General features: G+C 37.5%; 1 protein-coding gene across 3 annotated transcripts in view; it reads left to right on the top strand.

The window, feature by feature from the left end:
• Positions 1 to 16,629, top strand: part of TRAPPC9 (trafficking protein particle complex subunit 9) — a 431,865-nt gene that overhangs the window by 137,238 nt on the left and 277,998 nt on the right. For all 3 annotated transcript variants that reach the window (XM_041420836.1, XM_041420834.1, XM_041420837.1), the window contains one exon: positions 7,795 to 7,905. In XM_041420836.1, the coding sequence (XP_041276770.1) occupies positions 7,795 to 7,905 (111 nt within the window). The remainder of the gene's footprint in view (positions 1 to 7,794; positions 7,906 to 16,629) is intronic.

The following is a 16,629-nucleotide window of genomic DNA, read 5'->3' as shown; positions in this document are numbered from 1 at the left end:
CAGATGTCTGCTCTGTCCCCACCCGGTTCTGGGTCACAGCCCTTCTCTCCCCATACCTAGTTCTGGTTCAGATCTCTTCTCTCTGCTCACTCTTAATTCTGGTTCAGATCTCTGCTCTTCCAACACCCAATTCTGGTTCAGATCTCAGCCCTCCTGTTGGTACAGAAGGTGTTCTGTCAGTGAAGAACTGAGAAACATCCCTGAAGAGCCCCTCATCTGCTCCCAGCTCCTTCTCTGGGTGTCACCCCGTGCTCCCTCAGCTGCCTGCATCCACAGGGGCTGGCAGAGCAGCCTTGCGCTGGGAAATATTCCCTCTGAGCATGTTCCTTGTGGTCCTTGGCTATGCTTGCTGCTGGGCAGGGAGGGGACTGTGCCAGGAGGCATCATCAAGAATGCCCTGGAATGGGGTATAAGGGATAAGGAATTAATGTTGGAAGTTCTCCCACTCTGTCCTGCTGCTCAATGAAATCTTGAAGGACTTCAGGGATTTCCTTGTTTAACCACTTATTTACCATAAAATGCAGATATGGTAAAATTGTCCTAATTGTCTCCTGGCATTGCCTTACCACGTGAATTGATTCCATACCAGGGATCAGCCCCAAGCCCTGCTGTGCTCCCAGGCCTCCAGGCAGTGCAGCTCCCAGCAGGTACCAGGCTGCTACTGGGATGATCTGATCCTACGCTGCCAGTGGAGATGGATTGCAGATGGTTCAGTGTAAGGAACCATCCTGTTGATAGTTTTGTGTGACTCTCCTCCTCATTTTGATGTCCTGTTAGCTCTAAGCAAGTCTGCTGTTGAAACTTATCTAGGTTGTCTTGAACAATCTTCTTTATGCCTGTTGTTTCTCTCAGGTGTGTTATCTGCCAGTTTTCATGGGCACTGAATGTCCTTCCTTATTGTCTTTATAAAAGAGCTTGAAAAAATGCCAGAAAAAATACTGCAGGTCTGACAAGAATTCAAGTAATGTGCTCTGCCCAGTGTGAGGGGCCTGCTTGTCCCCTTATGTCCCTTGCCACTGTGCCACCAGTATAAAAGTGTCTTAAACAAGAGCCTACAAAGGCCAGAAAATGTTGATCTTGGTTACTACAAATGTGGTGAAACAATCTGAATTTGTAGATTAAGTCAATCCTCAGGGATGGTGCCTTCACTTTTAAGCAAATTTGAGAATCCAGATATATAATAATATTCTTACCTGTAAATTCTACAAATTCAAGATGATAAGGTAATTTTTTAATCTTTAAATTTTTTTTGTGGGGCAGAATACTTTCCTTTCTATCTTAAAGTCACCATACAGCTGCTGAGATAACAGCTGCAGATTTCTTCTGGCCAGTGTTGAGCTTTAGACTCTGTTCTGGAGTTAAATCAGGTCTGACACTGTTAAATTCAAAATGCCAGTTCATCTAACTGTAGGTTCAAGGTAGTTGTCCTTTGTATCATTAATGTGCATTCTTAGATGAAATAATTTGGTTTTCTCCAGAAGACATCAGTTCACAGCAGAGTCTGCAGTGTGCTCCCTAGTCTGGGACTTCTCATGTTCTGTATTTAAAGTTAGGATGCTGTTTTTCCAACTTGGTTTCACTGAGGTTTTGGAGACAGAGAGTTCTTGGCTGTGGTGAGGGTTCTCAAGAGATCCTCCCTTGCGTGAGTAGAACTTTGAGGCTTAATGAAATCAGACATAATTTTTAGAATTTCCATTCCAGTTTCCAAGGTTGCCGCTATTTTCACTACAATAAATTGCAACATGTAGGGTTTGGATCAGAAATCCTGATTATTGTATATTTACAAATTATACAAGGGAAGAGTAAATAGCATTGTTTCTTCAGCTGTGCTCTAACAGACTTTTTTGTTATATGATAAAAAGTTATGTAGCAGTTTCTGAAGCCCTTGGTTTTATATAGCCAGATTTTTAAATTGATTGTTCACGTTTGCCACATTCAGAATGAGAAACACCTACTGACTGGCAGCTGCTTATACTCTTCTCTTTATTAGTATTTTGATGTTCAAAATGTCATAGAGCTTTGAAAGGTGGAGGAAAACATCTCTTGTTTGGGTGCTTGAGGAGCAAGATGTTTGGATTGGAGGAGGACTAAGATATGACCTGTTTAAATTAATCTGATGTTTTTACATGGAGAAAATAATTAGTGTTAAATTCACTGTTTTGTTAATGTAAAATATTAATAGTAAAAGTCAGTCAAATTGGGAACCTGGCAAATTCAACTAAATAAAGCAAATAAAGCTCTCATTTGGTGCACTTAAACTGACAAATCATTAGGAAAATCTGTCAAGCAATGGATTTATATTAATGTTCTCAGGAGTGGATGTCATTCTAAAATATATTCCTTATTTATACACTATTGAGCTCAATATAGATTCTACTGAGTGGTAACTCATGACATGTGGGAGGTTACACCCAATAGTTAAATTACCTTGGTAATCAGAGGTATTTAACTTCTGCTAATGGTGGAACATTGCAGTTGGTTCATGAAAGAGCAGCAGAAAGTAGCTTGCAGATTCAGAGAATTGGTTTTTGAAATCCAGATGTTAAATATGTATGGTTTGACACATGACGATGTCAGAACATAAATCTGCAAATATTTATAGATGTGCTGGGAATATTTAGCAAAAGTGAAAATGTTTACAACTGGGAGAAGTCAGATGAGGACTCTTCTTGGAATTTGTGAAAAGACCTTTTGCCAGTAAGGTGGAGAAACTGGCTTAATCATCTGAAGTTAGTACTGAGAACTCCATTTTTAGATAATTTATTAAAAACTAAATTAAAGAGACCCTACTGAAGACACAACAGCATCAAGGAAGGTGGTGTAGATAGTTCTGCTGTGCTGCTCTTTGTGTTGGTCAGTGGATTTTGGAGAACAGGATTGTCATCTGTCACACCATTGTCACCAGAGCCAAAGCTTCTCTTCCCTGCCTGTCCCATTCTGTGCAGCAATGGCTGCTCAAAGAAAACAGAAGAAAAGAAAGATTTAAAAAGTGGATCTGAAAATACTCCATGATTTCAGTTGATGGGGAAGGGAGATGAGTCAGGATGCAGAAAACTTGCCAACCCTCCTGAGAATTTCTTGTTTAAAGTGACTTTTAAACTAAGCTGGAGACAGAACTGCAGAGATTGTTCACTGAAGTGAGCCATCATTGCAGCTGCATTTGGGGTTTAATTCTGTGTTCAATGTTACTGAAGAATATCCTCAGCTGTCATTTCAAGTAATCACAATCCTCCTGAAAGAGATTTTTAGATCACAGTGTCATTGTCATTTGCCTGAAGTTCCCATGGCCCCAGTTTTGTGACTGTTTTTGGAACCATAACTGGCATTGTAAGATTTTAAAAATACAGCATGATTCATTGTACTGCTAACTTTTGCTTGTGCTGTGTTCTCAGTTCCACAGTAGATGATAACAGAAATTCATTTATACACTAAATCTCTAAGACATTGTTGAATTAACTCAATTTTCAATTAAAAAAAAAGTTTCTTAATTGTTTTTTGATATCAGCATTGACTTAAGTTTGTAATTCTGAGATGTTCAGGTGATAAATCAATCTACTGAAAATATTTCCTTCTAATTCTAGTTTTTACCTCTAGAACCTTCTGCAGTTTTGTGTCAGTTGTAAAAGAGAATCTTAAACATGACATTTATGGCAGATTTTTCCAAAGCAAGCATCATGAACAAATCAGGAAGATTATCAAAATGGAAAAAATCTTTGGGTGCTGTGATTTTTTGGTAGGCTGAGTTTATTGGACTACACTTCCCATTAGATGGGAATAAGAGTCAAACCCTTTCACAAACATTTGTTCTGTATCCTGGTGTCTGTTCCTGGTCCAGCACAGCTGGTGATGGTTTCATGTTGTGTGTCTGACACCATCCTAAACCACAAACCCACCCCACCCAACCAGAAATTGATTTATTCTGCATGTGTTCATCCCAAACTTTCAAAAGGAGCTGGTAACAAATAATGACCCCTAAAAAAGACTGGGAAGCCACTGGTGACCCTTCAGAATGTGTGAAATGTGGGGATAGTGTTCTCTGCCTTCTCTGGGATGAATGGTAACTAAACCTACTTAAATAAACTTAGAGGACTCAAAATTCACCCTCCTTAGCCAATTAAATATTTAGTCTAAACTATTACATGGTGGTGGATAGTTTGGGAAAGGGAGAATAAAATGTGTATATATGGGCAAGTCTTTCCCAGTTCCAGAAATCTGTGGCTTATGAGTGGTATTTCTCTGCCAAACATGTCAGTAGGGCTATTATGGTATATAATGTGATCAACTTTAGATCCATTTATTATTTTGAGTGTTTTAAGGGTTTTTTTTTTGTAAGCTGGCAGACTTTAAAAAAACCTGATTTGCATAATGTTAAGGTCAGCACTAGTGGACTAAGATTTGGTCAATTGCCTTCAAATCCTTAAAACAATTTGATGTTTGAAATTTTCTGGTAAAGAGCTTGGTTTAAGCAATGCATTTCTGACTGCACTTAAATATAGGATTTCAGTAAAATCTTACTGGAGTTCCTTTATCACACTTCCCTGAATATGATTTGCCTCTCAAATCTTTACTGACACTGAAATAAGTTCTTTAATTCCTGTCTTGCAAGGGATGGCCTTCTGTATGTTCTGCTGGAGAGAAAATTGATATTAATTTTTGGCTTTCTTGTTAATTCTTTGTTTTCCTGGAACTTTCCTAACTCAGCATCGTGAGTTCTGCACAGTCCTACTGGTTTCAGAATGTTAAAGAAAAAAAAGGAAAAAAACTTCCTGATAGTTCTCAGATCTTCCGCAAATTGTTCTTTATTTTTTTTTTGGCATTACATCTGATTTTCCAGAGCTTATGCTTTCTTGTTTCCTTACTTGGATGGAGCTTCTGTCTGAAGCTTCCTGTTTTAACAAAATAAAACAAATCAAAACCCCTTTAATTGTGTTTGGTTTTCATTGCTGTAATAGTCCCTTTGATACTGTCTGAATTTATTCTGAAGATCTACTGCTACATTTTCCTGCAGTCTTAATGTTACTTTCAATTCTTTCACACTATTATCTTATTCTTCTAAGCTTTCAAGGTACTGTAATAATTCTGTAACTTCAAGTTTTATATATATATTTTTTTACCTAAAGATTTCCCTTGTGAATTAACTTCAAATGGCAAGGAAATAGTTATTTTTCCTATGTGTGTATTTTGTGTAGTATTGGAAGAGGAGGAAATAAATGTAGTGCTGATGAATAATTTTCAAGAATTCATATTTGGGAATTTTTAATATCAGTGATGTTGTTTAGTCCTGAAGGGCAGCTGCTTGTGTAGGTCCTTTGTGGCATGAATTGTTTTATTTGCAAAACTTTGGCTCCGCTTCCAGAAGATATTGCAGGAGGCTTGAATGTTTTTTTGTTTGGGTTTGCTGTGGCAGAAATAACAAATTTCTTCCATATTAAATTTTTAAAACTAATCTACACTGGAGGTTGCTCTTCCAGACCATCACCTTGTATCTGCTGGGGATGCAGAGGTTGTCTGGGACTTCACAGGTCTCGTCCCACTCTGCCAAAGATGAGGTGGAAGCTGATAAAAGCTGTTCCCTCTTTTCTTTTCCATTCCTTCCTGGTAACTGACTCAAGCACTGCCCTTCCAGTTATTTCTCTCTTGTGACTTCTGAGGAAGGAAGTTTCTAACAAGAGCCACATCTCTTTATTTGTTCTAAATTCTTAAGTTTTGACAAGTTTGCTTCAGGCACTCGGCTGCCTCCCTGCATCCCCCTCTATGCTCAGTAGTCGTTGGGATTTTACAAAGAGAGAGAAATCTCTTAAAATATATATTAAAAAAGCCTCCATCCCCACTTCTGCTTTTTTATTTTTGCTAAGAGACTTGGTCCTGACCTCAGCAGTGCTTGCTTGTCCTGCAGTGCCTGGCTGCAGGTGACATTGCTGTCACTTGGTGACCTCAGCCTCGATCTCCTGGGCTTGTCCTGGGAGTGTTCCCAACCCAGGGGCTGGCAAAACATTTCCTCCTGTGAGTGCTCTGCAAGGGACTTCTTTCATTTTCAGAACAAGGTTGTATTATGGACCAGGGTACCTATTTCAAAGTAGAACAGTTCTTAAATTCTTGTACCTGAGTTTAATTGCCTTTGGAATAGCATTTCAGTTCAGTTGCAAACTCTTGTACAGTAAATATAAATATAAACAATAATATTATGTTTATATAATATAATTATATAGAATAATATTATAATGAGAATATATTTTTATTTGTATTTATTTAAAGATAATAATCTATCTTTATATTTATTTAAAGATAACATTTATGTTGATATTCAATAAGATATAGATATAGATGTAAATAGAAATATAGATATAAATAGAAATAAGTATTTAATATATTAAGATATATTTAATAGATATTAAATATATTTAAGATACATTCACTATATTAAATGTATATTAATAAATAAAATATTAAATAATAACATTAAATAGTAAATTATTATCAATATTAAATATTAACTACAATTAAATTATTATTAAATAATATACATTAACTATATATTTAATATATATTTATATAAATATATATTTTTGGTTGCCTCAGACACGCAGCTGTAGCTTGATCATGAACATTGAAGGATGGCTCCGACAACTTTCACCCATATTCCTCTTTCTTTCCTTTTGGGGATATTTCTAGATTGTTCTGTAGCCTCTTAGGAAGTTTGGAATTTCAGTTAGATTGGTAATGTGTTATTGGAGCTGTCTGATAGGATTTGTCATTTTGGTACCTGGTTCCAATAAATTTTATTGTGTATTATATTTTTATCATTAATGCTGTTATTTCTGCTTATTCTCACAAGGAATGAAAGGTTGTAAATTAGAATAAAATTTTCCAGAATCTTAATTTGAATAAAATAATTGAAAATATTAACATTTAATAGTATTAAATAGTAAATAAGTTAGTAAATTATTATTTTATTAGTATTAACATAATTAATAAGAATGATGGCTATGATAAAATATTAATTATAATGAAAAGTTTTATTGGAATTAACTTCTGCAGTACAGTTTCTATTCTGCAACTTTGTCACTATTATTTTTTGAGGTTACCAGAAATGCAATTGCTGTATTTCTATCAAATGCATCTGGGGAAATTTGGATTTGAAGGACATTAACCAACAAATACTAAGTTTTTCTGTGAGAAGTGCCTGTGTCTGCCTGTCTCCCAGAGGGGAGAGAGTTCTCCCTGTCAGAGCAGTTCTCAAGGTTAAGTGCTCCAATTGCCATCTTGTTTTGGTCTGTAGACAAGCCATGGAAATGGAATTTCTCCTTTATAATGAATTTAAACCAATTCAAATTTTTGCTTGCAAATTTGTATCCTAAAGAGGTAATGTCAAGGTAATTTAAAGGAATGCAACTCTTTTTTTTTTTTTTTCTCTTTTTATGTGAAGGCTTAAAGAACTGAAAAATATCTGTGGCTTTCATCACAGAAGTGAATGTGAAAGCTACAAAGTGAGAATATAGAGAGGTGAACAAATGCTGTGGAGCTTGATACTGTGCAGGACAGGATTGTCATGGGACTGCTTCTCTTTAGGATCTACCCTTCTGCTTAGTTCTAGCAAAAAAAATTAATTCTATTTTTAAAAAGGTTGTTTTTGTAAGGATAGGGATATTCTTACAATTGGAGGAGGAGATAAAACCTCTTTGTGAATGTATGTATTTGTACATATATTGATATCCATGTATAAATACCAATTTTGATAAGCATACAATAATATCACGATTGAAATGGTGTTTTTTTTTCTCTCCATCTGAACAGCACCCGGCAGTGCCACCTCCTCCTTGATGTCTTCAATTCCACGGAGCATGAGCTGACCATCAGTGCCAGGAACAACGAGGATTTAATTCTGCATGCCGGGGAGTGCCAGCGGTGAGTGCTGGCACTGCCAGAGGGGCCCACATTTAGCCCTAGTATTTTTCTGTACACAATTGATGACATTTAGGTGCCTGTTGTTCTTTTTAAATGTTGTACATGTGTAAAAGAATAGAAAAGTTTTCTTCCTTGGAGGTGCATCACTAAGTTTTTGCAATATCTCAAGTAAATTTATTTTGGCTCTGCATGTAGTGATCCTGAAAATAATGAAATACAAAGCAGTTGGTACTGAGGTGCACAGCTCATTTAACTTTTGTGGAGTGTTTGAATGTAATTTCCAAGTGCTCTGAATGTAAAATGTAATCCTGGTGTTAAAACTTGATCTCAGTAGTTTGTTATCCTTTCCCAGTTTTAACTTTTCTTTATGTGGTTCCCCAGCCATTTCCTCACTTTTCCTACAAAGAAAACTCCAGGAAAAAAAATAGAATTGAAGAAAAGCAATTCCAATCTCTGTGGGAAAATATATTTCAGATCAAGCAGGCTGTTGCGGGTATTGATTCTTACCACCCTGCTAGAGTGATGTACAGCTCATTATTAACCATTATTTGCCATTACACACCTGCCTCAGATTCCTACTGCTGGCTGTAGCTCAGGGCTGCCTGATTAATCTCCTTCAGATGATCATTGCATCCTGAATTCCAGTTTCATCCTGGAAAGGTGATAATATGGAAAAGGGAATCTTGCTTTTGGGCTCCTTGCACTTCTCTCTCTTTTCTGGGAGAGTGTAAAGCCTGCAGCAGAGAAACTTGGTTAAAGAGAGATGTTTTCATGTCTGCAAATTCTTGGATGAATATTAAGTTCAAAGTCAAACCACGTTAATTGCAAGGAATGCAGCTGTCAAGAGGAATTACAGATTAGGTAAAATAGCAGTACATTTGGAATGCTTCTTGCCTTGGTGACTCCCAAAGCACAACCAAGTGGAAACGTGTTGACTCAAATTCAGGTTGAATTTTACTTTACCAAGCAGTGGACAAAACCATCAGTAACATACAGTGCTTCTTTCTTTTATTTGGAAAGAATTGCCTTTTTTTTTCTTTTTTAAAAAGCAGTCTAAAGAGCCAGCAAAATATTCTTGTTCCTATCTATATTTTTGTATAATTTTATTTTTATGCCTCTTGTTTTTTGCATTGTCTTTGTAGTTTTCAAACCCCTGGAAATTTTTAATTCTCAGTTTTTGGGACAATATATAACAGATAGAAATTAAGTTACAAATCAGGTTATAAAATTTCTTTGCATCCCTTTGATTGGATTTTATTTTCCTATGGATTTAAATTTAAATATCTTTAAATCATTACATTGTAACAGATATAAACCCTTTCAATAAGTCTTTTGAAACAGTCATTTATCAAAGGAGATTGTATATGTGTTGCAGATATTTAAACCTTCAAAGTTATTTTTATTCTTATTGCAAAATATGTTTTTTGTCTTAGTTAGAAATTGCACAGTTTTCCATTGGTTCTAAACTCATTTATTATCTATTTCTTCAAGGTAAGCGCTTTTCATTGTAAAACTGTGTATATGGCTCCTATATTGCCATGAACTTTAATTTTTATTCCAATAGATCTACTACAGAAGAGCAGGTGAAACATACACTGGGCTTTAAAATTAGAGTCCTGCTCCTAGGAAAAGGCTTTTTCTGCTCTTTGGGGAAAAAAAAAAAAAAGAAAAAAAAAGAAAAGAAGAGGAGATATTTTCCTTTTTGAAGCAATGGCTCCAGATCTTTGCTTTTTAACACAGGGCAGACATTCCCTGGAATCTGCTTTTGAACCAAGGTTTTCAACCCAAGTATACAAAGCTTTTCAACACATCCCTCTTTTGGAGTCTCCTTTTAGGAATGTTTTTGGATATTGATTGTTATTAATACCTGATCAATATTTCAAGAGAGGCTTTTCAATCAAGTTCATTATTTCTTTCATTTCCCCTGTTTTGCTGCTGCCCTCATTCTTAATGTTTGCCTCATTGTACCTTTATTTGAATTACGACTTTTTGCCAGCTTTGGTCACTTTCTCTTCCTTTTGTAATTTACTCCGTCTCCATTCATCACCCTCACTTTGAAATCTCCCATCCTGACAGAGTGGAGGTAGCAGGAAATTGTTTTCTTTGTCCCTTTTGTTATTGCTGGGGACTCTTAAGTGTTTTCGTATTCTCTGCCTCCAGACCACAAGGAAGGATAATGCTGCATCCTGCTTACTCTGGCCTCTTTTGCTTCCCACTTTGGATGTTTAGAAAATAAAATAACTTGGAAATTCTGATGTGTTGCTTCTCTTCTCTACATTACAGAGCGGTCACTGTAGAATGTAAGTTTTTCCCTTCTGAGAGGGAATTTGCAGGGGATTCTTGCATTGCTTCAGTAGAAAATTAGGAATGCTGATGGGTGCTGCCCTTATTAGAATACTCTCTGTAATATATTTGATTTATAATGAAGCTGTACAATTGACCATGGTGTTGGCAATGGGAAGGGTGAGGAGATGGAAACAGAAATGCCAAAAAAAGTCTGGGATTGTCAGGAGATCAGTGCTGGCACTGCCAAACCTTTCTGAGCCCATCAAGGGCAGTCCCTGGGATCCATTTTGTAGTATCCACATTATTTGGTGCATTCCAACCCAGTCTTGTTCTCTGTCTTATTTCTATTCATGTAAAATGGATAAAATATGTAGAATACTGCACAATATTTTTATTTTAAGGTCTGAAGGGCAGTTTGCTTCAATTAACTTAGAGACAGGGCAATAACAGTTGCTACAATAACACTGCATATGTTAGGAAAAACTGGTATTATACTACTTAGGAAAAGAGACATCCTTTAGGCCATTAAAAGACTATCTGGAAAATAGATGCCTTTTTCTACAGTAAGATTATTCTGCTGACTAGTGAAAATTATCATTTTAGCTTTCAGAAAAGCTTAAACTTACAATTTGCTGTACTTTTTAAGCCAGTAATTGTAATTATTTACTGTGTGCATTGTAGCTGTTCTTGGAGATATATATAAGCAGTGTTTCTGAGAAGTGACACTCTTCTCCCTCTATTTTAGGACAGAGAAACATTTTGCTCCCTGTCATTTTATAGTCAGAAATGATAATTTGGGCTCAGTGATTATTTTGTTCACTCATCTTTCTGTCTTTCATCATTGCTTGTTTTGCAGACAAACAAATGATAGGATCAGCCTTTTTTTCCCCCCTGTATCCCAAGATGTTAATTAGAGACTTCTTATTCCCATCTCTGCTTTCCACATGACTTGAAATGTTCCTTCCTATCCCATTGTGGGACAATTAGTGACATGTTTTAGTCTGAGGTCTTTTTTTCCCCACGAGATTATGATGGGGAGAGAAGAGAACCAAGATTTATTTGGAGTAGAGAAGGAAAAGACAGGAGATTTGTTCTCCCTCTCCTGTGAGGTTGGTTGAACAAAACAGAGGAGCAAGAGTTTTGGATGGTTGTTTGTTGAGCTCCTGAAAATAATTTTAGGGTTCGCTGCAAAGCTAAATTCCAACTCAAATTAATTTTTGCTTCTTTACATCTGCAAGAGTTTTTTAAAACTTTAATATCCACAGGGAAATGCACTGGAGTCCTGGTGTCCTGATGAAAAGATGTCAGCCAAGTTACACTATGAAGTTCTGGCTGCAGTGAGTGGTGCTGAGGTGTTGCCAATGTCTTCAGCTAATTAAAAATATCAGTGGTATCAACATATTTTGTTAATCTCTCCAGTTGAACATATGTGATGATGTTGAGGGAAGCAAATTCTCTTATGTCTACTATTGGAAAGCTCAGCCTCTAGAGATTTTTTTCTGGACTAGCTGAGTCTCCAGTTTCTTGAGGAAGAAAAAAAAAATCTGTTTCTTGAAGCAGTCAGCTGCACTGTTAAAAGAGTGAGCAAAGTGTAAGTGTTTTGAATGTAATCAGTGGGAAATCTGAGCTTGTTTATCCCAGCAACGAGGTAATCAACAGGTTGTTCTGACATGGAAAAATATAGCAGACAGCTCTTGGAGGGAATTGTATTAATGTCTGTGAACAGAAAAGTGTTGCCACTAGCAGTGATCTGAATTTATTGAAAAACCATAGGTACGGCAATTATTGTGTTTCTTGCTTGATTATCAAACCATTAAAATTAAATTTCATGACAGCCCTCATTTATGCCTAAATCACTTCATAATTTATGGTAATAGATGTAATCTCGTTGTGTGCCCCAGGATATCTCATTTTGTACCACAGACCCTGCCTTGCCTTTCCATCCCCATTCTGTGCACGGTGTGTCTGAGGCACTGGGGGAAGATTGATGGTGGGAGGGTCTGAGCAGATCAATTCTCTCCTCTGTCCTTGTGGGACTGCACAGCTGAGCTGCTGAAGCCTTCCCCATGTGTGACACTCCACAGCTGGGCTCTGCATATTCACACATTGGATTTTTCAGCCAGTTCTGGCCTTGGTGTGGGGACCCATGGGGATTAAAGCTTGGGATGCCCAGGACAGAACTGGTGTGAGGAGCTGAGAGATGAAGAGCAAACAGGACAGGTCGTGGTAAATGAGGAAATAGTTCTGTTGGTAATTCAAATCAGAGAGGCTTTTGTGCAAAATTTATAAGTTCTGACAAGTGCTGGTGACCCAGGGGATGCTGATGTCAAAGAACATGATGGAATTTTGGCCTTTTCATTTTCTTTAAATTGGAAGTTGCCTAATTAAAAATAAGCTGAAGAAATCCTGCAGTAGTGAAGTCAACACTCAAGTTAGGCTTCCTTTCTGGGTCAGCAGTTTTACCCTGCGTTTTAGCAGGGTTACAAGGGTTAAATGAGTGTGTTTGCTTACACATATACTGTTCAGATAGTTTTGTCCTTTTTTTTATAGTCAGCACAATTATAGGTATTTTTCTTAGTTTTGCTAAGTGAACTTATGTGTGTATTGACTTCACCCAGCTTGATTTTTTCTGTTACATTCTAATAAGACAAGAATAATTGAAGAAACAAATTATTATTTTCACTTTTATACCTTTTATCCCATAGTCTGGTGTTTCTTTCATCCATGGAAATAAAAGAATTTTTTAAAAGTCCTTTGTATGCATACTAATTATGAGTGCCATTTCTGCTGCTTAATTATTTTATGTAAATGTGTTGATTAATTGAGCTGTGAAGTCTGTGCAGTGGTACACTGCAATTTCTGCAGTATGAGTTAACAATGCACATTTTGAAAACACTTTGAAATAAGTCCTCTTTCAAAGGGAGCAAGAACTAAAAATTCTGCCCCATTCTGAACCAAAAGTTCCCCCAATAAATTTATTGCCCAAATGTAAGTAAATTATGGTTGTTATTTCTCACAGCTGCCAAGTCAGTGTTTAATTTGTGTGTCTGCTTATGACAGGGCATGTTGTCTGTATGGGAGATTAATGATTTTTTCCATACATTGCTGTTACAGTTTATGTTTTAAAGACAAAGCTGCTATGATTAAGGCTTTGCCTGCTGTCAAGAGAAAATAAAATTTCACAGCAGTTGCCCTTGGTCTTCATGTTAAATCTATGGCCAGCTGGATATTTCTGAGATACCTTCAAGTCAAATTGTATTCACTAAAACATGAAAATCATTCTTTGTTGTCAGGGCAATAGTTTTAATTTTGTCTCTTATTTGACAGTTTTTAAATACACTTTCAATTTTTTTTAAGGCTTGCCTTTTTCAACTAATAGCCAAATCAATCTTTAAACATAGTACATAATTTTTAGTGAATGATTAGTTATTTTCAACAAAAAAAAAAAAAGTAAAGGAATTGTTTTGGGTACGAAAGGGTGATACATCTAGCACTGGTCAAGTCCATAATATGAACCAGTTATGACGTTCATATTTATTTCAAAGCACTTTTCAAAAACTGGAGATGCTACAGGAGGATTCTGCAAAAACTATAGAACTGCAAAATAACAAACAATAATAAAAAAAAAAAGGAAAGAGCAAGAGAAGAAGTAATAAAGAGAAATTTCAGGTTTGGACTGCTTTGTAGCTAAAGCACCCAAGGAATCCATTTGCATCCCATGAAAACCAGATGCTCTTTTGAGGTCCCTGCCAAGCTTGTCCCTGCCTGGTCCTGGTTCCTTTGTAGGGTGTGAAGTATCCCACCCCAAGTGGGGCTTGATCACAGGGATCCACAGTGTGACTGCACTGCAAAACCCAGGTGTGATCTGAGAACAGAAAGAGGGAATGATAGCAGGGAATTTTGATGTTCAGCTCTGGTCACACACACAGGACAAAGAGGAGATCAAGTGGCTGAAGGCACAGGTGAGCAGTGAAAATAAAAGTCTTTGGCCTTGGTTTGACAAGTGCAGTAAAATTTAAAGGCAATTTAATTAATTGTATGAGGTGGGGACAGAGGAGGGCTCTCCTGGAAAGGTAAAGGGAAGTGAACATGGGAATAAAAAATGAACTTTGAGCTGTGTATGAATGTATGTAGAAATGAAGAGATTTCAGGCCTCAGGCATCATCCGACCATCTCCCTCACAAAAAAGTGGAGGCAAAGACCTTCACAAAGGCTGGTTCTGAGGTGTCCTCCGTGGAATTGCCAAAGTTCTGCCTGCAGTTGCCACACTTCCCAAATGGAAGACCTTTTCCAGTGTTCTATCCCTGTAATGATGATGAAAACAAATGCCCTTGTAGGTTTTATGGCAGTATGTTCCTGTTCCTCTGCCTGTCCTGTCCCCAATGCAATGTCATCCTTTTCTTCTGAACAGTTAGAATGTATTTCCATAGGGAATGTGCAAACAATCTATTCCCTATAATTTGCATTTGAATTTAACATTTATTTCTGTCAAGAAATGTGCATTTGAAGGGAACTTTCCTTCTCCAGCTGATGTATGAAGAGCTTCCTTTGGGTCAGCTTTCTCAGATTTGTCTGAGAAAAGGGGGTTATTTCTCCTCATCCCTTCCCCAAAATTCAGTGTATGGATTATATCAGTCCTGGGGTACTGCACTGGGTAGGCACCTCTTTTGGTATTACATTACTTTCCATAAGATTCTTTTGCTTTTCCCACTTCTTCAGTTGCCTTTTCCTAAATCAGGGGTGACTAACTCACTGCATTTAGCCTGCATGGCAGTTTTTCTGACCTCTCTGGACATTGCCTTGGCCTCAAAAGACCCCGTTTGCACTATTTATAATATTTTGTGTATGCAGCTGGGGAAACGGGAGCTTTGTGAGCGCAGGCCAAGTTTGTCTCTGACAGGATTTATTAAGTTTAATAGGGTACAGCATAAACATGGCTGGGTAGTTTGGCCCTTATACAAAATATCCCACAGATGTAGCACGAGTTTGCTCTTCCAGTTTTAAATAAGCTATAAATCACTCAAAATCCAGACCAGTCATCTTCATTTTCCCCTTAAATCCTAAGTAGATTACAGGTTGTAGGACTTGCAGGGTTCAAAGCTGCCTCTTGAAAAAAGTCAGAGTAATTGATTTCAGGATTCAGATTTAGAAATTAATTAAAAAAAAACCCCACCCTTTTTTTCTCATAGAAGAAGCCAGACTTTTTCCTTCCTTAATTACCTCAATACTTGAAAAAAATTATTTCTGTATTGAAATTTTTGGGTGCTAGGCACAGTTGTGGAAGCATTTGACAAATTTCAGGCCTGTTAAAAAAATTGACTGAAGTGCTAATACTTTTTAATTGGGTTTTCATTTTTGTGCCAGGTATGGGGAAGAAAAAGTAAGAATGTAAGAAAAATATAATTGTTTCTTTTGTTAGCTAACAATGGAACGTCAAGCTGAACAGGAAGAAATGCTTCTTCCTGAAGGAAGTCAGGGTTGAAATGAATTGTGCTTGCCCTTAATTTACACATATTCAAACCAGTAATTCAGACTGTAGTTTTAGAAAATCATGTTTCAACATTGATGGGTGATGCAAAACTGGGGGCTGAAGGTGAACATTATCAACCTTGCACCGTGCATAAATCTCCCTGCTAGAATGAAATACAGAAATACCAATATTCCCAGGAAGAAAAGATTCCATGGACCTTTGAGGTTTGTTCCTTTTCCAGTAGGTTTTCTGAACACTGAAGGAGAAAGGAAAGTTGTATTAATCAACACTGTTTTTTCTCTCCACATTTGTCTGTATTTCTGTGAGACAGATACTTAATCACAATTTCTGCTTTGTCTCAAACCTGCCCTGTGGTCAGCATTCTGTTGGCTGTCTCTCCTCATAAAATCCATGTCAGAAACTTGGGAGTCCTGAGTGAAACGATGGCAGAAAAGAGGTTCCCTCCACAGGAGCTCAGACAAGTGGGGGAGTGATTTGTGCAGCTGCAGCACAGCTGGCACAGCCCAAATTTCTGCCTTGCAGCATGAATTCAAGGCAGCTGCAGAGATTGTTGCTGCAGGGGGTGTTGCAGAATTCTTTCTTACCCAGTGGGATGCAGCAGTGCCCCCAAGGCAGGGCAGGCAGGGGGAGCTGCCCTGAGCTCTGTGCCTGGATGGGAGCAGCAACGCAAAGAATAATTTACTTACCTGGGGCTGTGCTGCCCACGTGGGTCTTCATGGCCAACTTCCATGGCCAACTTCCAGGTTTGAGTGGATACTTCCAGAGGAACCTCCCAACATACACTACTCCTTGATTTGAAAATCTACCTACTCACTGGTAAACTTGTTTGTTCTTCCAAAGCCAGCAGTTATGGGCATGTGTCCATAGCAACTGGTTCCTCTGTTGCTTTCTTTTATCCTCCAAGACTTTCTGTCTTTCCAAAATTTGTCCTAATCTGTCTTCGGGTT

Source organism: Onychostruthus taczanowskii, unplaced genomic scaffold, assembly GCF_017590055.1.
Source record: "Onychostruthus taczanowskii isolate IOZ18803 unplaced genomic scaffold, ASM1759005v1 scaffold66, whole genome shotgun sequence".
In the NCBI taxonomy this organism is placed as follows: Eukaryota; Metazoa; Chordata; class Aves; order Passeriformes; family Passeridae; genus Onychostruthus; species Onychostruthus taczanowskii.
Note: the sequence above shows the minus strand (reverse complement) of the source record. Positions and strands in the feature narration are given on the sequence as shown.